Genomic DNA, 20,522 nt, shown 5'->3' on the forward strand with positions numbered 1-20,522 from the left:
CAAATATCTCTTGGAGTGTTTGGTGGGGCTGTTGTCCCAAAATGTAATAGCTCATAGAGATAAATTAAGGGAATTTTTCTATACAAAACCCACTTCATATTGCAGATAATTTTAAAACTCAATGCTTTGAATATGTTTATCCACCATAAACATAGCTTTATTCCCTTTTGTTTAATACTGCAGCAAAGTCATACACATGTGTACATATATGGCAGTCACCTGGGAAATTCCTTTGTTGACAGAGTGAATTAAGACTAGTACTAATCTTAGATCTTAGTACTGATCTTAGTATTAGGTCTTCAAGACCTTGTCCTGAGTATCTTGTGACACTAGAGTTTGAATCTTTGCATAAAGCAAACAGGTATTGCATTTTTGAGCTTTTTTAACAAGTCATTTTTTTTAGAAAAAAAATCATTTATTCATACTATCAACATTCATGACCTGGAACTAGCTGTGTTGCTTTTCCATCTGTGACTAAAACAATTTCCAAGGAGACTCTTTTGTAATTCGTACGTTGTAGACCCTAATATAAGTGATTGTGTCCAGAAAACAAGTAGACGTGAGAGCAACAGGATTCCCATTTTGGGAGAGCTTGCGAGATGAAGGCAGCGTGCCCTGAATCTGCTTTTATGAATGTTTTGGGGTTTTGTTGGTTGGTTGTCTCTCTTCAGCTGCAAGGAAGAGTGACATTTAAGGGAAAAGAGCATCAGTCTGACAGATTTTATGGCACCTCTTATATGTGATATTGTTTCCGTTTGGGGCTGAAGAACCCTTTTTGTCTTGAATCATTTCACTCTTGTCTGTTTTCTCTCCCACAGCTGACAGCTCTCATTTGTGGTTTCATTATCAAGCTGAGGAACTGCCTGCATGATGATGGATTTCTAAGACAACTCTACACCATTGGCTTGTTGGCGCAGTTTGAGAGTTTGCTGAGCACTTACGGTAAAGGCACAGGGCAAGTGGGTGCTATTAGCTGTTGAGTCTGCAAATTCTTCATTTAATTGGCTACAGCAGAATATGAGTGTTTGTGACAGTCTGCAGCTTAGCTACAAAATGATTTTGAAAACTGAAATGCAAAACCAGATTATATCTGGAGTACTTAATTAGCTTACAACTCTGAATTTTTTTTTTGCATTTAATTGAATTACTTCTAAAAGATAAAGTGTACTTGGTTTATAATACAAAGGAAAAAAACCCAAAACGTATCATAGTGATTTTTTTTTTCAGAAAATACATGGATTTAAGTTCTGGTAAGCTGGGAGAAACTGTGCTCAAAATATGCTTTTTCAATTGTCTTAACCTCCTGTAATCTTACAGTACAAAGTGAGGTTGGAGAGAAAATAGAAAAAGGGAAAGTACTTCACTCAAAAGCGTTTCACTCCTGTGTCTGAACAGCCATCTGGGTTGCCAGTTAGGGAATGCTTTACTGTACAAATCTGGAATGTCCTGTAACTTTTCCAACACATTTTTCCAATGCAAAGGCTATTATGACTGTGACAATGCTGAGAAGTACTTACTGGCATCATCTAAATTGGAAAGTCAGCATATAGTCTACTTGAAGAATAGTAGTCTAGACTGTACTAGAGAATTGGTGTTTTCTAAACTTGCTAAACTCGTAAAGTCATGACATTGTCTGCTGTCTGTAGGTCAAGGTGAAGGCTTGAGCTCCAGAGCCTCTTCATCCATAAAACTTCTTTATGAGAGCAATGACCTACAGTTGTCATCAAATTGATAAAGGGAAATTATACATAACAAGTAATGATTACGATTCACTTTCTCCTCCTTGATTTAGGTGAGGAGCTGGCAATGCTGGAGGACATGAGTTTGGGAATCATGGACTTGAGGAATGTAACCTTTAAAGTAACTCAGGCCACATCAAATACATCTACTGACATGCTGCCAGTCATCACTGGAAATCGGTAAAAAAAGAATGCAGGGGGAGGGAGTAGGAAGTGGAGTGGGACTGCGGACAGGAGAAGCAGTGATACTGCGCTTGAGATGAATTATATGCTTTTCTACTGTGCTGGTTTTCTCCTCAGAACTTCGAATAAATTCTTTAAAGTGGACTTACTCATTTTTACTGATGTTTCCTTTTACAGGGAGCTAAGCTGAAAAGAGGTATATGGCAAGGCTCAGACCATGGCAGTATTGTTTTATGAATAAATATCATCTCAACCTAGCCTTCCACAACCAAAAGACAGAAGTATTGAATCTTTTCTTCAGCACTTGTGCTGTTTTTAAGTTTCATACTGACTTTTGAAGCTGATTTCATTGTCTGAAATTCACTGCTGTTGATCAGTTGGTCAGTTCTTTACTGTATGCCACTGACTAATGGGCTGCCATTACCACAATGAGACACAGAATGTGTATCAGGCAGTTGATGGGCTGCTGCTGAGGTGAAGCCTATTTAGGATCAATTTCCGAACTATCAGGGCCAAGCTGGCTTTAACTTACGGATGCTTGTGAAACACCAGACTTGGTTCGGCTACTTGTCTGAAAAATTTTTCAAGTTTGAGCTTAAAAGCAATTTTGTTTTACAAGTCTGAAGTAACAAACATTCACATCCTCACATAAAGTGAAGTGTGAGTGATCTGTTACAGCTTTATTATGATGGTAAGCATTTACAATAGAGTCACACTTCCTTTTGAACGCTGCAGCCTGCTTATCAGCTGGCCTTGTACTGGTTTCTGACATGGGGTGATGGGCCCCTGCAATAGAGTTCTTGCCCAGAGGGAGCCAGTTCACAGATGGGGATGAAGCTGTGGAAGGACAGAGGCCTCACGAAAGTCAATGTTTTAATGTTTCTCTATTTCAGAGTCTTTAGAATTTTTAGTTTCAAATTTGATTTCTGGAGGAAATAAGGCTTATTTGATTACAGTGTGCTGTACCAAGCTCCGCTTTAGCTTTGCCCAGCTTTGTCCACATCTTATAAAAACCTAGAATTCTCAAAGGTAAAAAAACATTTAGAGGAATTTGGTTACGTTAAGGCTCACATGCAATGAAAAGTGCCTGGCTGAAGGAGTTCTGTAGTACAATCATGTATGTTATGGAAATTGCTGAGAACTGTGGAAATGGCTGACAGCTGACAGAAAATTCCTTTCAAAGAAAACCTTTAGTTGAAACTTGCCATCAGCTATAGGACACTAATCAGCAGGAAGCCTATCTTCATTAGTTGCAGGTCTGATAGTGTTACTTATTATTTTAGTGTCTAGATTTTACTCAGGAAAGAGAAGAAAGAAATCGTGCATATTTATTTTGGTGCAAACTATTGGAAGCTTTACATTTAAAGGTGAAAATAGGTTTTTTGCTTTCAGACATAGCGTAGGATTTGTGTGTCCATCCAATGTAAATGTGCAACAGAGCAGTTTTGATTACCTTATTATATACTTCTCATAGTTCTTTTGCTGTACTTGAGAGTATATGCTGTACTTGAGAGTTCTGCACTGTAAAGACTCAGATGAAACACCAAGGTGTTGCTTCTAATACTTAACACACAGCACATAAACCACAGTAACTTGTGTCTTGGCAGTTCTGACATAGGGTAATATGACATACCTTAGCCTCTACCGATGTCATAGGATAAGGTAAGTTGCGTTACCTCACATTTGCCATGAGATAAAGCATACACAGTGCTCTTTATTGTAGCTCAGCTGACCCAAGGTAACCTGTTGTGCTGCAGGACGAGCTTGTATGTCTGAGTCATAAGTTTCTGTATTGGTGCTTTTGTTAGCTCCCCCTTCAGTTTATGCTTGGGTTGCTACTGTCATTGTCTCTATCCTTGTGCTCAGAAATGTCAGTACTAGTGACTGTATCCAAAAATGTATCCTTTTATGCATGTGCATCATCCCTAGCCTTTAACATTTTAAAATCAAATATACTTTACTCTTGATGAGATGGGAACATGCCAAAATTTGGCTTTTTCTACCCAAGTTGTTCAAGAGGATCAGTATTAATAAGCACAGCAAAATCAGCTTTTGTCAGGAAATTGGCAGATCTGATTGAAAAGTCCATGGGGATGTAAAATCAACATTTTGGGTTGCTGAAGGTTTGTTTTTGAACTAGAATAGCTTTTCTGATTAGGAGCAAGCTGTTCCTTCGAGTCCTCAGTTTTGACTGATACTTATTTTTTAATACTCATGTTATGTTCTAGATGTTATCCCTCTTTACATAAATAACACATTCTTGGAATGTAGCTTTTTGATCTTTATGTCTAATAGCTGTTTATTTCTTTACAGTGATGGATTTAATGTGAGGATCCCTTTGCCAAGCGCCTTGTTTGATTTGTTGCCGCGAGAGATTCAAAGTGGCATGTTACTGAGGGTTCAGCCTGTTCTTTTCAATGTGGGAATCAATGAGCAGCAAACCCTAGCAGAGAAGTAGGTATTCAGTCATGCAAGCTCAACCTTAATGGCAGTTCAGCAATCTCCTGTTCTGATGGAAATATGTCTCTATGGAGTTGCACTGTTGCATTACTAACAGTGATTCAGTTTCTCCAATACACAAACAAGGGAATACTAAATGAAGATGTCAAATGCAAAACAAACAAAAGGAGGTCCTTCTTTATATGGCACATAGCTGTGGAGCTCCTTACCTCATGGCCTTGAGTCTAGTGCGGGTTTATGTAGTTCAGAAGTGAATTTACAGAAGAGGAAATCTATCATGGGCTATTTAACACAGAGGTGGCGCTTGTGACCCGAGACCTTTGTGAGTGACAGATCACTAGAGGCTGAGAGATCATTCTGAGTATTGTTCTGTATTTGCCCTCTTGGTTCTGCAGTCTCCCTTAGACTCCCGCTTCTGGCCACTGTCAAAAACCAGGATGATGGGACCTTTTTTTAACATATCTTTGCAGTACTTCTGTAATGCAACACTGTTCTTGTAAAGCTGAAAAATATAATTATGTAATTACATTTGCTAGGGAAACTGTTCAGTTTTGGAAGAGCCACCAGAGCCTCCCTCTGTTATGGCCATAACCTGTAAAGAATACATTGACAGAGCACTACTCTAATGGAGAACTCCAGTGAAGTCAGGCATATGCGTGTTGTGACAGCAGCCTTGATACTGGGGTAAAGTGTGCAGTATGATGGTGGACAACTAGAAAAAGTCTAACAAAAGCATTCCAGCAGTTACTGTTGTCCTCTGTTGCCTATAAAGGGAGCCCAAGGTGACTAGCACAGTTACAGATGTCTACACTTTGTGTGCGTATCTATGTATGTACAGTTAGATGAGATGAATCATGGCATTGTTGACAATATTTATTACATTCATGGTTTATTACTCCTACATCCGTATTTCTCCTTCACATATCTGAAGTCAAAATTCTCAATCCTATCTACTTATGTTATGGCTATTATTGGATTATGAACTAAACTAGTAAATCCATTATTAAAAGTTTGAATTTAGGCGAAATGATTTACCAGATGGTTATTTAATATTGAAAGAGACACACAAAAGCCAACACATTTTAATTACTATTTTCTACAAGATTTTTCATTCACCTTCCTTCCCACTTTTACACTCACACTGATATATTTTGTTTTTCTGTAATGAATCACTACAACACTTTTCTGTTATACTTTACTCTGCATTTGAATGGTTAGGAATTTCATGGGATGAATCTTTAAACTGCTTTCTTGTAGTCATATTGCCAAGTGCAGTTCTTTCAAAGACGAGGTGAAGCATTCTACCTTGGGTTTAACTGTTCCCTTCTTCATCTTTTAAAGGTTTGGAGACACCTCACTGCAAGAAGTAATTAACATGGAAAGCTTAGTGCGATTGAATTCGTATTTTGAGCAGTTCAAGGAAGTTTTGCCTGATGATTGTAAGTATTTGGTAATTAATGGCAAATTTGATTGAACAGCACAATTTAGGCTGATTTCATTTGTTTGCCTCATGTTTGTTGTTTAAATGTTAATGATACGCCAGCATTAGTAACTTCCAAGATATGGTGCAACTCTATTTTAATACATTAGTACTAAGTAGGGCAGATTCCAGAGGTTTAAAGGTCAGTCTGATTAACTTTCCTTTTTTAATTTACTTTTACTTTACATCTGTAAGTGGTGTTATGTACTGTATAAAAATGCAACTAGGAAGTTAGATTGTTGTGAGGGGAAGGCATAAAAGTGACAAGTTACAGCAGCAGCACTTTTATGTGCAGTTTTTGGTCACATTCTCTGGACTTATGATAACCTGCACAGAGAGCAACTGCCAGGTTTTTTTCTCTTTTCATGTTTTTTGAACTCTTTTTTACCTTTATAATTATTCTACACTATTTTTAAAGACCACTGGTGCTACGACCTTCAGTTTATCATTTGCCAGTAACACGCCTTACGCCAGAGGTTTTTCTTCAAGTAACTTGAAGTTGTGAATAAGGCTGGTGTGCAGTGTTGGACAGGTGGCATTAACACGTACCTTAAGAGTGAAAGAAAACAAAATAGTCTTGTGTCCACCTGCCTTTTCTCCCTTAAAAAGAATGGCTACTTGTCATTACATCGATCCCTGCCACATTAAATGAGTACCACAAAGAGGGAAAATCTGCCTCCTACCAAAACTTCCTTCTACTTCACTGTTTGTCCTGGGTAAGTGCAGACATATTGTACCTGATTTTGCAATTCAGCTTGGACAAATGGTTTGTGGTTATAAACATTAAGCAAAATTCTTTATTAGAAGTGTGAAAAAAATACTGCGGATGTCCCAGCAGGTGTGCTAAGAAATGCTCTGTGAAAAGCTGAGACTGTATGGGCAAACCTGGGACTGTGATTCTCATAAGGAATGTCTGAGGGTGTGTTTTGTACCTCCTCCGTGGTGATATTTAGGATGTACAAAGTGAAACATACTTTTCCATGAACCCTTGTCAGGAGAGATTAAAATTTTACCTTTAACAGTAAAACAGGTGGTTATTATGACTAGCAAGTGGTGTAGTCTGTGGTAAGTAGAGGCAAAAGGAAAATCAAATGGATCATTCTATTGAAGATAGAATCACAGAATCATTTAGGTTGGAAAAGACCTTTAAGAACATCAAGTCCAAACGTAAACCTAATACTACCAAGTCCACTACTAAACCGTGTCCCTCAGCACCACATCTACACATCTTTTAAATACTTTCAGATGCGGTGACTCAACCACTTCCATGGGCAGCCTGTTCCAATGCTTGACAACCCTTTCTGTGGAGAAATTCTTCCTAATATCCAATCTAAACCTCCCCTGGCGCAACTTGTGGCCATCTCCTCTTGTCCTATCTCCTGTTACTTGGGAGAAGAGACCGACCCCCACCTCACTACAGCCTCCTTTCAGGTAGTTGTAGAGAGCGATAAGGTCTCCCCTCAGCCTCCTTTTCTCCAGGCTAAACAACACCAGTTCCCGCAGCTGCTCCTCACAGGACTTGCTCTCTAGACCCCTCACCAGCTTCGTTGCCCTCCTCTGGACACGCTCCAGCACCTCAATGTCTTTCTTGTAGTGAGGGGCCCAAAACTGGACACAGTATTCAAGGGGCGGTCTCACCAGTGGCGAGTACAGCAGGGGATGACCACTTCCCTAGTCCTGCTGGCCACACTATTTCTGATACAAGCCAGAATGCTATTGGCCTTCTTGGCCACCTGAGCCCAATACTGGCTCATATTCAGCCAGCTGTCGACCAACACCCCAGGTCCTTTTCCACCAGGCAGCTCTCCAGCCACACTTCCCCAAGCCTGTAGTGCTGCATGGGGTTGTTGTGACCCAAGTGCAGGACCCGGCACTTGGCCTTGTGGAACCTCATACCATTGGCCTTGGCCCATCGATCCAGCCTGTCCACATCCCTCTGTAGAGCCTCCCTACCCTCAAGTAGATCAACACTTGCACCCAACTTGGTGTTGTCTGTCAATTTAGTGAGGGTGCACTTAATCCCCTCATCCAGATCGTTGATAAAGATATTAAACAGAACCAGCCCCAATACTGAGCCCTGAGGAACACCACTTGTGACCAGCCTCCAACTGGATTTAACCCCGTTCATCACAACTCTTTGGGCCCTGCCATCCAGCCAGTTTTTTACTTAGCTAGATTACGCCCGTCCAAGCTGTAAGCCGCCAGTTTCTCCAGGAGAATGCTGTGGGTAAAAGTGTTGAAGACTTTAATAAAGTCTAGGTAGACAACATCCACAGCCTTGCCCTCATCCACTAAGTGGGTCACCTTGTCATAGAAGGAGATCAGGTTAGTCTAACATACTATTTGCTGTGAGAAGATATGTAGTCCAAAAATAAAACCTTATATATCACCCCTGTGCGGTTCTTTTTGTCACGTAGTCATTTTTTAACAGTTCATACCTCCTTATTTATCCAGTCACTGCTTTAGTTCATGTCCTCTGTAATTACCCCTTCAAAAAAAAACAACAAAAAAGACAGCCTATTTAATACTTCTCATTGATTTTCTTGAATATCTTGCTACATATGTAAGAGATGATGTGCAACACTTTGAACGTATGACTACTGAAAGTGCCCTAGATATTGAAAAATTTCAACTGATTTATTTCCACTTAGTGGAATATTAATGAACAGATCATGGCAGTGCGGTGTCCTGTCAGAAAGAGTGTTTCTTGTAACTGAACACTGGACAGCTTGCATATTTAAAATTGAAAATACAAGCAGAACATAAAGTATCTTCAGAGTTTCTATGGAGACATGCATGATATCCTATCACCTCTGAGGGGTGATAATACAGGCAGTAACATGTTTATATACAGTTCTGAATAGTGTTTGAAAGCAAATTCATCTATGACACACAAACCAAGATACTCTACCACTCTTGCTCTCTTTGTTCACTCTGTTATTATATTGCTGTCAGATTTGGAGCCCTTGAAGTTTTAAATAACCTGAATGTACATTTCCAGTTGAGTTTAATTAAACTTGAATTTGTTTTGTTTGTGGTACTAAGTAATTAAGAATTGGATTTATTGTTGTAAGCTTTGGTAGTTTCAAAAAAACACAATTGTGTTTGCAACAGGCATGTAGGAATGCTTTCCACAGAACTTATCTTTGTAAAAGTGTTGAATACAGATAAATAAGTGGAGTTTGTTTTGTTTGTTTTATAGGTCTACCTCGATCTCGTAGTCAGACGTGCCTGCCTGAACTGTTAAGATTTCTGGGACAAAATGTACACGCAAGGAAAAATAAGAATGTTGATATCCTTTGGCAAGCTGCTGAGGTATTTATTGATCTGGAGCATCTCTGCATAGTTCAGTTGGTTTTCTGTATGCATATGTATTTTTCGCCTTTTTTATTACCAATATGTTTGAATTTCTTCATTTGCTTGCATGTAGCTTGGAAATGCTGCCAGGCTAAACCTCCTCTAGAATGATACATGGGGAGATAAAATGTATTTTCCCCATCAATATTTTCCCTACAACTCATGCAACAAAGTTCTGCTGTCTCAAAGATGACAACTTTAGACATCAAAGTCCTACGCAACATTTGTGTCTCTCTGAGGAGAAGTACAGGTGTGTTCTCTGACAGAAGGTTGTGCATGAGGAAGGAATGATGAATTGTATATCCCATTTCTAGATATGCCGCAGACTAAATGGTGTTCGATTTACAAGCTGTAAAAGTGCCAAGGATAGGACTGCCATGTCGGTCACCCTAGAGCAGTGTTTGATCCTACAGCATGAACATGGAATGGCTCCACAGGTCTTCACCCAGGCTCTGGAGTGTATGAGGAGGTAAGAGTTTGACTGCGTCACTTATTCCTAAATGAGGCACCATGCAAACTGCAGAGGAGCACCGGTCTCTGTTTCTATCAAAAGGGAAAAAAGTAAAAGTCAGAAAATGGCAAAACTGGCTGCTAGAATTCATCCCTCCCCTGCATGAGTGAGTTCCGTATGCTAAAGCTGGTTGTTACCAGATTTGCATCAGATGGGCTTCAGTTTTCAGTAGTGAATCAGGAGTTTTCAGAGAAGCACGTAAAAATGTGTTTTCAATTAATGCTGAGCTTACAGAACAGGAAACTGGTGCTTCTTTGAAAGTTGTTTAAGGATGAGCTTACCTGAACTATCATAGCATTGGGTTTCTTAGTTCTAGATCAGGCAGATTTCTCAGGGATGACCTGTCTTTTGTTCTTGGAAACACAGACACCTGCAGTTTGCACTGGTTTGCCACGTGTCTTCTCTAGCAATGAAACACTGCTCACTGGGCGAGATGTCAGTACGAGTGTTTCACAATACAGCAACCAAATTTCATCACGATGTGTCAGTGTGCTGTTGTCGTATCAATATAATGATGTTCTGTATTCTGAAGCAGCAGAGATGTTTGTAGAATTAAATATTGTACTAAAAAAAAAAAAAAAGAAGAAAATCTGTTTACTGTTGTTCAATGCCTTGTTTCAAGCACTGCTGGAAAACTCCGTAACTCACATACCAAAAGAAAGGATAAGAAATCTAGCTTTAGTCTTTATCGATGTAGTTCAACAATGCTGTTCAGTCCTGTTTTTCAACATTCACTCTTACCGAATGTACTGTACTGTGTGTCTTCTCACCAAATTCTCTAGAGTGTTCAATTCTCTTATCCTTTCTGTATGTTTTTGCTGTTTGACCCTTTCTTACTCTTCAGTTATCTAGAAGGAAAACGTCTCATATAATAACACTTGCAGCCTCTTACACTAATAATTTGGTTTTTGTATCTACATCTGGTTGGATGTCACAGGACTTTTTTATTTTCACTTTTTTGCTGCACTTTTTGCTGCATTGTTACAGAGTTAGTACAGTACATGAAAACTGCATTCAGAGACTAATTAAACCTTGATATTAGAAAGAAAACTTGGAACAGCTTTGTGAGGGAGAAGTTATTAACTTAAAATGGAGCTAAGTGGCTCTCAAATATCTTTCTTTAAATTATGCAACTTGTCAACTGAGACATCTGAAAGAAAGCTTTGTTGCACGGTTGTTTATTTAGTAAGAATAAAAACTGAACGGGTATAATACTAGGAAGCTTGTTACTTTCTTTAGTTACTGAGTTAATGGGGGTTTTTTTTAATGCAGTCATGGACACAGTGAGACAAACATTAATAATAACATTGTTTTGGACCTTCAGACTATCAATTTAGTATAACACAGGATCAGATAAAATATCGACCCAAGAAGCACGTTGCTTTATGTTGACCTACACAGGGATTTTGAAAGAGGGCCAATTTAATCAAAACCTTTGGCTCATGTGTTCTAGCAACATCAGGGACTTGCTCTGACAGGTAAAAAACATGACTTTCTCTTCTGTTAAATCTTTGACCGAGAGAGATTGTGCAAAACAAATACTGACTAGTCCTGAAGGAATACTAAGATTAGACCATTTTTCAAGACCATCGCTCTTTCTTCCTCACATCTCATTGCTCTCTGGGTTAGGTGGTTGTGTTTTTAAAATTATTTGCCAGTTCTGCTCAGAAACAATGGCACAGGATTAACAAAGTTTAACAAGAGAGATAGGATTAAGGAAAAATATGTAGGAGTCCAACTCCACGCAAACCCATTTCAACCGGGACAGGATGACCTGACCTAGATGACAGACAAATTGCTTCCAAATTCCTTTCCAAATTTGCATTCAGAAAACTTGCTTTTTCTTTTAACTTGTGTCTTTTATTTGTGTAACTGTACTGTAAAAGGGAGACTTGGTTCAGTCTTGAAGAATTCTGAAGTTTCTGGGTCAGTTGGAAGGAGAGGGAAGAAGTACTATTAAGTTGTGAGACTCAAAAGTATTTCATCTCTTCTTTGCTGGTAACTTTCCAGAGAAGAAAAGCATCCTTGCTTACATTCTTCTATTCTTCAGAAATTAAGAAAACACCCTCTTCTTCCATGTGATGTTGGTCTTCAGAGGTGTTAGTTCCCACTTACTCCTCCTCAAGGCCTTCCTTTCCTTCCTAGTCTTGTGATAATTATGTATGCATGATTATTATCGTGGACATCAAGGAGAGAACATTGAGTGCTCGTTGTAGATTCTTGTAGAAATTCACAGATACACGTTTGTGGCTTTCACCTTAGAAAAAAATATTCTATTAGAATAAACTCACTTTTCTGTAAATAAGTCGCAGCTTTTCCAGTCCCAAATCAGATATATGGTATCTCACAGCCTACAAACAGTAAAGTCATGATGATATGTCTGGAAGTCCAAGCTGCAGAGGAAATGACTAGCTAGCCAGTAAAGGCAGGTCAAGAGTCGAAGTCCAACTGGATCACATAGCTTCTTCCATCCACAGCAGTGCCGACACTCCCCACTAGACCTGTGACTCCCTGCCCTCCTCCCCCCACCTGGTTACTGTCCCATCAGATACACCAGTGCAGCTGTTTGTATGAATATGCTTTAATCCAGTTTCAGTCAAAATCAGCCTGGGTAGCAAAATGCTTTATGTGTTTAAGGTAGCCCAGCTCATTTTCATTAAACCAATTAGGAAGTTGCAAAAAAAGCAGTTCAGCCAACAGAGAAGAGCTGTCTCTGATAGGGGATTTGAAAAGCAAAAAAAATGAAATGGGGTGAGGGAAATAATCTCTCCTAGCTGCCATGGTGATGATTAAAAAGGCTACGTAATAAAGCCCTGACAGTCATGTTTGGATATAACCACTCATTGCAATAAAACAGCCATGATAAAAAGCTTGGTTAGATTTCTTCACTGGTTGACCGCCTTTAAGAATAAAACTGTGGTGGGTTGACCCTGGCCACCTGCTTGACACCCACCCAGCCACCCTCTCACTCCCCTTCCTTAACAGGACGGGGGGGAAAATATTATGAAAAAGCTCGTGAGTTGAAGTGAAGACAGGGAGATCCCTTGCCAGTTACTGTTACAGGCAAAACAGACTCAACTTAGAGAGAATTACTTTCTTGCCAATAATTTGGATGGTAAGAAACAAAGACGAAAATTAAAACGCCTTCCCCCACAACCCCTTTTGTCCCAGGCCCAAGTACTTCACTCCTTCATTCCCAATTCCTCTGCTTCCTCCCCACACTGAACAGTGCACAGGGGATGGGGAACAGGGGTTCAAGCTCAGTCCATTACAGCTCCTCTCTGCTGCTTCTGCCTCCTTGCACTCTTCCCCGACTCCAGCATGGGTCCTTCCCACAGGTTGCAGTCCTTCAGGATAAACCTGCTTCTGCGTGGGCTCTCCATGAGCTCAGTTTCCTTCAGGAAATATTCACCTGCTCCACCATAAGGTCGTCCACAGACTGCAGGGTGGATATCTGCTCCACCATGGTCATCTCCATGGCTGCACCTCCTCCCCTCCTTTCCTGACTTTGGTGCTTACAGGTCTGTTTCTCAGATCTTTTCCCATCACTCCTCACTGCCATGCAGTGTTTTGCCATTTCTTATGCACGCTTTCCCTGAGGCACCACCAGCATGGTTGAGTGGCTCAGCTGTGCCTGCGGTGGGTCCATTTGAGCTGGCTGGAACCAGCCGTGTCCAGCATGAGGCAGCTCCAGCTGCTTCTCACAGAGAGGATTCCCATACGCAAGCTGGATTAGCAGGGAATTTGCTGTGTTTCTTTACCCTGGTCCTCTCCTAGAAGTAGTCTGATGATGAATATTTTAAGACACTGTACAATTTGGTATATTTGGTATTTCCAAAAGTTGACTTTTCACCCCTTGTGTGGAAGCATCTAGATGGGCCAACAGTGACAAAGAAAGCACTTTCCAGCCGTCATTCCCACTGTATGTGTCTGTGCATATGTCTTTGTGTAAAATTGAATAGCTTGGCACTAATTTTTAACGGTAGAGATGTGGCATGTGATGTTCATAACATCTCACCATTTTGAGCCTTTCTTCCTTCTTTCCTTCTCCCATTGTTTTACTTCCTTATCTATACCCTAAAATGCTGTTCTTCCTCCAGGTTATTCTGTTGAGCCTTTATCCACCACTTTCCAGTCAGATTAGCTTTCCACTTACTGATTCTCCTGATCACACACGCACACACCCCTCCCCACTGTTACAAAGAAAATTGGGATTTGCAGGCACCGTCCAGTGAAGGCACCAGAAGTGAAAACATATTTTGATCACCAATTTGGATGTGTTAATCCAGATCAGAAATACAGTTGGTTTAGTTCCATGCACACCTAATTCCATTTGACTTGAAGCGTCACCAGCATCTCTTTCACCACCTCTAGGGTATCCCTAATGTCTTCCAAAACATTGTTGGTTCCCTAACTTTGCTACACAACCAGCAAGGTTGTGTATCACCTTATGTATCACATATTTTATGGATGGAGTGAGCACATTTGTTCTAACAGGATCAGGCTCATAGGTTGCATTTAGTTGTTGCTTTGTAAACTAAAAATAGAGTTGGACTGCACAGGGCATAAGAGTGATCCAAAATGAAACACCACCCTACAAAGCCTTGGGTTACCTGAAGAGGTGTTCTCCACCGTAGGCCTTTGATGCTCAAAGCAATGTAAGAAACGGGGGCATAATGAGATGCATGCATATATTGAGGCACTTCAGAAATACGCATTTTGGAAAGCACATTGACACACACTTGAATTCATGTTGAAGCAGAAGAGTAAGTGGGTGGTTTGGGGATTTTGTTTACATATTGAGCAGGTAGTCAAGAGGTTAAATTATTTCACTGCAGCCTACATGGAAAGATGTTTGAAAGGGTCAAATACTACAATGGTTATTCATGTTCAGCTTGCTTTTCAGAGCTCCACTTCTTTACAGCATGCGGAAGCATGGCAGAGCAGCATGGGATATTATTGCTTGGTAATCTGAAAGAGTGAACATGGAAAACCATTTATGTTCAACCTACATGTGTTTATTTTCAGTAGACTACAGTACTTCTTTCTTATTTTTCTCTTTTATTCTCTTTCCCTCTCCTTATTTCTGTAATTGTGCTAATACATATTTTTGAGATGTTTTTCCACGCTTCCTTTATTTCATCTTCTGGTTTTGTTGTACTTTCTTCCATGTTTATTCATTTTCTTGACCACCTTGTGTTGCCATCTCTTTTTATACATTCATTTGCATGTCTGTCTTCCTTTCTGTTTTATTTTCCCTCCTCCCAACCTTCTTCCTTTTCACAGCATTGGAACACGGGAGGTAGTCACCCAGAAGAACTTGAGTGGCTTGGTGCCCATCCGAGATTTCAGACTAGATCCCAGCCTCCTCTACTCTATTCCTTTACTAGCTCTCAGCCCCAATTTACTGATTGTGTGGCTGTTTCTGAGCATAGCATACCTGGTGGCCAGATTACGTTGCAAGTGAAGATAAGGTTTAAAAAAAAAAAGAAAAAAAAAAAGTGCTTGAATGTGTGTTGCCACTTGGTACCTGCTGGACAAAGGAATGTGTCATAGCATTGTCTGCCAAGAATTATTATTATGCCTTACAATTTTACGTTTCTATTGTACTAAACTGTAAATATACATCAAATTATTTTATCAAAAAGAATTGTATTGAAACTTTAAATTATTGTTCTGCTTTCAGTGCTTGTAACATAGTCTGACATTGGCCTGTTACCTCGTTACTTTAGCCGGCCTGAAGATCTCTTACCAAATATAGTTTGTGTTACTTGTTTCATGTATTCCAGAGAAAGGAACTCTGTCTGAAAAGAATTTGTATCTTTTTGTATATTTAAGGTGTATGCTAATCTTGCCTTTCATTTTTACGAGGTATGAAGAGAAACACAAAAACATGGGTGGGGTTTATAAGAAATTGTAAGAAATTTATTTAAAGAAATATAAAAATTTCTACCTTCATTTCAAAGCATAATATACAATTTACATTACTGAACAGTTTGTAAAACCATAGTCTTGTTCCTTTCTCATGGTTAAGCATGTTCTAACAGACTAGTGTACCCACTCAAAAAACAACTTGCGGTGCGCTGCATGCAGAATTATTTCATTCTGTTTGTAGATCTGCATTTTGTGATGTATTAAAGACATAGAGTGACTTGTGGTTAGGAAGAGGATGTAATTGGCATTAGCCTGCTAATGATCCGTTATCTGTTTCAGGTGCTCTGTTATAGAACTTTTTCTGAAACAGGGTCATTATCATCCTAGAAGTTAAAGATATTGGTCTTTAATGCTTCAGGCAAGAAGAGGGAGGTATCAGTTAGCTCCTTTAGTAGGTGGGTTTGAGGTTTTCCTTTGGGCTTTGTTTTAATTACACTAGACTAAATATTACTGTTATTTCCATTTTTAAGTGTTGGACAGCTTTAATAAGTTATGATGTTGATAGTGACTTAGAGATAAATGAATGATGGTAAGTTAACATTTATTTAAGTGGTGAGACTAAAGCGGCTTACCTAGTTTAGTCACGCAGAATCATTGCAGATGAAATTTGATCATCATTTATATATAACATCAAACTGGGATAGGCCTATTTAAACAGAAAGATTTTGTTGATGCAGTGGTCTAGCAAAGCTTGTCAATAGCAATAGCTGATAAAAAAACCTAACCTCATTTAATGTAGTTTGCTAAATTTATGAAGGGATTTACTTCGCTTTGTGCCTGAGATGACAGAAAATTGGGCTTCTGAGGAGAATTCTTCTAGTACTGTGATTTCTATTTTCTACTATTATTAACTTGCTTAAAAAACATAGGTAGCTATAGCTTTTATTATCATTTTTAATGGAATTTGAAAGCTTCTGAGAGGGGTAAGCTTAAAAAAAAGAAAAAAAGCACAGTTAGAATAAAAATTAGAATTAAATCCTGAATTTGGTGAATATTCTAACTAAAAAAAAAAAAAAAGTGGTTGTATTTGTGTCTTCATGAAATCAGACTGTACAGTACACTATCTCCTGGTATCTTTCTTCACTATTCTTCCAATTTTGTTTTTAAAAGAAAAAAACCCAGACATATATTTTTAATATATATATATATATTGAAGCATGTATCCTATTTATTTTAAGTTGCAATTAATTTAGGTAAATCCTTACTGTTGATGAGATTTGAAATCATGGTATGATGGTATTGGACATATCCATGTCCTGTGCTGATAGCTAGTACCACCGTGTCTCCATACAAATCATCTCTTCTTTCTGATTAACACTGGTTCATTTGCTATGGGTACCAAAATCTGCCTTGTTACAAAGCGAACAATTGTCAGGTTGAAACTGTGGCCTTGTTCTTGCGATGTGATGACTGTCCTGGTTCAGTCTAACAAGATGCGAAGATAACTCTAGCAGACGTATTTCCACTGAACTTCCTGACATTATTAATCTGTTCAAATAAGGTATGAAGGCTTTGCTCATGACTATCAGTAGGGTTGCAGCGAGACCACCCTTAAATTCATCTAGAATGAAAGCCTAGGCTTTTTGAAAACAATGTAATTTTTTTCTTTTTTTCTTAAACTTTGGTGGGGACAAGTTTTCATCTGTTTTTTCTTTTTTAGCTTGGTCTGTGCTTTCATTCAGACATTCAGATTTTAAATGCTGTAGTGCATACTGCTTACGTGCTTCCAGCAGAAGAAACATGGCACATGAAATGGTGTGTGAAATATATCTTTGTCACCATCTCTATGGCCTACCTGTGCCATAGTGGGACATGCACAATAATCAGATGCAGTGTAATGAATTATGAAGAGAATGATTCACTTTGGAGTGAAAATGCTCATCTGGCATCCCATATATGCTATTTAATCTTATGGGTTTATTAGTACTCTGAACTATAATTTGTGCAATTTTTTGATTAATCTATTTGACTGCAACAGCCTTTGGGATGGACTCTGTAAAACACAAAACAATGAAATAAAACCAGTGTCATCACGTACAATCCATTCTATAGAAGGCAGTCATAGAATGTGCTCTGGAGACAAATTTCAAACTTTCTTAAGGTGCTTCTTAGAGCAAAAAGTTAAAATGTTTTATGAAGTTAAACTAGGTGGTACCTGCAGAACACAGTTACAGTCAGTTTAATTAACCAAAATTAGAAGAATGGTGAGGTCAGTAAGAGCAGAGAGCTTTCAAACTGAACCAGAATCCAAACCCTCCTTTTGAATCGGATGACCACAGTTTTAGCTGGTAGATGCTGCAGCCATCTCCAAGACAGGAGTAACCTGACATTTCTGCAGTAAGCTGGTGTACTGTACACTTTGCCATGAAGTTCCAATATTAAATCATTGTTTGGGTTTCAGTTCTCTATCAGGGAAGGACATTCTCCTGCAAGCCTAAATTGATTTATAATATATATTTAAAAGATAGTGCTTCCTCTTTGTATGTCTGTTTTTGGATATAATCAAAGGAACTCTGAAGTAGATTTACAAGTGTAAAGAAGCCTTATAACTGGAGTATTTTTTTTATTGTAGCACAGAACCTCTTTGTAGTGTGGGGCAGTTGCACCAAAATATTGGGTAAAAATTAAATTCTGCACAGCTTTGTTTCATTGGGGTGATGACTGTCAATCCAGCCAATCTTTTTTGCACCCACACAAAGCTGCTACTTCATGATTAAGAATTTTTTTTTAGAGTACGTTGGTTTTCAAGTCAATTTATGCATGCAGAGATAACTGGAAAGTAATTATTTTTGTATCAGCTCTAATCTTTAAGTAAGTACTGATAATACTGACGTACAGGGAACAATAAAATTACTTTAAAGCTCTTATTGAGAGATCAGCAGTTTTTCTTTTTCAGCTTAATGTATTACTAAATTAGCAGAACTGCTTTTAAGCAATCCCTTGGGATCCCTTGTGCAATGAAGCGGCATGTGAACTCCACAACAATGTACCCTGAAATACATGAAACCGTCGTGAAAGAACTTTCTCAGTAGATGTGCTGCTGCTTTTTAGAAATGCAAAACTAGCAATCAGACATAGCATGTGTCCATTCTGTGTGCTTCTTACTAGCATTGTATGATGAGTCATCATTTTTAATATTTGCAGTGGCAAATTAATTAAACGCTCATTAAATATAACCAACTTTTTTTTAATGCTATAAAATAACCAGTTCATTTCATCTTAGTTTAAGTCTTTTTTTTTTCCTTTTTACTGCTGTCATTTTTTGTGCTTGTTTTTTTTCCCCAGTGAGGGTTGTCGGCGAGAAAATACAATGAAGAATGTTGGATGTCGCAAGTATGCATTTAATTCCCTGCAACTGAAGGCTTTCCCAAAGTATTACAGGCCTCCAGAAGGAACTTATGGAAAAGTTGAAACATAAGCATACTATGTCCTTTAATTGCTGTTCCATTAAAACACGTGGATACACTCTAGATTAAACATGATTTTGTCATCCAGAAGAGATAAATAACCTTTTTGTACATTTCGCTAGGTTATACAGAGCATGTTACTTAACAGAATTGGAATCTATAGTAACAATTATTCTGACACCTTAGCTTGAGAATAGTGTGATGACTCTGCCCGTTTAAATAGCCTTCAGTGTATGTCAGATGAACAGGTATTGTGCTACTTAAGAATTACCTATATGCAAATAGCTAGGTACCTCCTGGATGGGCAAGGACTCTAGGAATGGCATTTAGGCAGCTGTTTCACATAACATCTTTTTATACTGAGTTGACTTGAGATTGAGGTTTTCATAAACTTTTTAAAACTGAGAGTAAAACTCAAAAGTTGTAAATAAAAAGGGATTGGATCCTAGACAGTCCAATAACTGTAGAATGCATTGTTACAATCAAGAAACTGAAGTTTAACTTTAAAAAAAGAAATCAGCACAATAAAAGCCAGGAGTATAAATTGTTTTACTGTATATAGGATACCATCTTCATATATGAAATTAACAATACATAAAAGGCCAGGCCTATGAGGTCTAGTTTCTAGTTCTGTCCAAATAAAACAAATTCCTGTCATTTTTGGCAGATAAGGACTTGGGCACACATCTTAACTGTTTTTAAAAAGTGTTTCAGAAACATAATGATGTTTAACCATTAATGCCAGCAACAGCTCCCCCGGCCCTTCCCTACTATAAGGCAAGTGCAACAAGCAAGTTGCTAATGTTGCACGTGACATGTTCAGTATGTTCCATGGTACTGTATATTAATTAACACATTTTTACCCATGGTTTTTTATATCACTTCTGGATTGTAAACATTAGTATCTCGGGCGGTTACACTTTTTTGATTGGTGGTTGATTTTTTTTCCCCCATACCATTTTTCTATGTCAATACAAAAATGCTCAAAAGTGCCCAATGCATCCCCGTTACTCCATAACCAAAATGGGCTTCTGTTTACCTTTGCATTTTGGGTGGGCAGATGTTCAGAATCCTGGGGGGGAAGTATGACTGTTTTCAGGGTATTTCTGAGGAAGGTAGGGATGCCCCATGTTGATAGAAAGGAACTGCTCACGTGCTACTGCTAATGCATGAGAACTGCAGATGTGTTCTAGCTTATGACTAAGGTGATCCGTTTGATAGCATTTGGTAAAAAATGTTCAACAGATCTCCTCAGAAATAGTCTCCCAAAGAATGCCTTTGAAGCTAAGGTACCTTTTTAAAAAGCAGCTAAACATTAATTTCCAAATTTTAACAGGATTAAGTAATCTCTAGCTAGCTTCATTTAACATACTGTGCCCTTTCCTTCTTGGTTCCCAAGGATGTAGGTTTTAGAATAGAAAAATCTGCCTATTCTTGTGAGAGTAGCAACA

At 38.7% G+C, this 20,522-nt stretch overlaps 1 protein-coding gene across 9 annotated transcripts in view; it reads left to right on the forward strand.

Moving 5' to 3' along the window:
• The window catches only part of INPP4A (inositol polyphosphate-4-phosphatase type I A), a 126,398-nt gene extending 106,346 nt beyond the window's left edge, over positions 1-20,052 (forward strand). For 6 of the 9 annotated variants that reach the window (XM_063339805.1, XM_063339813.1, XM_063339822.1 and 3 more), the window contains 7 exons: positions 819-942; positions 1,793-1,919; positions 4,236-4,376; positions 5,724-5,821; positions 9,065-9,177; positions 9,534-9,688; positions 18,950-20,052. In XM_063339805.1, coding sequence (XP_063195875.1) covers positions 819-942; positions 1,793-1,919; positions 4,236-4,376; positions 5,724-5,821; positions 9,065-9,177; positions 9,534-9,688; positions 18,950-19,082 — 891 coding nt within the window. In that variant the 3' untranslated portion in view covers positions 19,083-20,052. The other 3 variants (XM_063339831.1, XM_063339848.1, XM_063339838.1) reach the window with 1 other exon arrangement.
• The last annotated feature ends 470 nt before the right edge of the window (positions 20,053-20,522 follow it).

Source organism: Chroicocephalus ridibundus, chromosome 1 (genome assembly GCF_963924245.1).
Source record: "Chroicocephalus ridibundus chromosome 1, bChrRid1.1, whole genome shotgun sequence".
Classification (NCBI taxonomy): domain Eukaryota; kingdom Metazoa; phylum Chordata; class Aves; order Charadriiformes; family Laridae; genus Chroicocephalus; species Chroicocephalus ridibundus.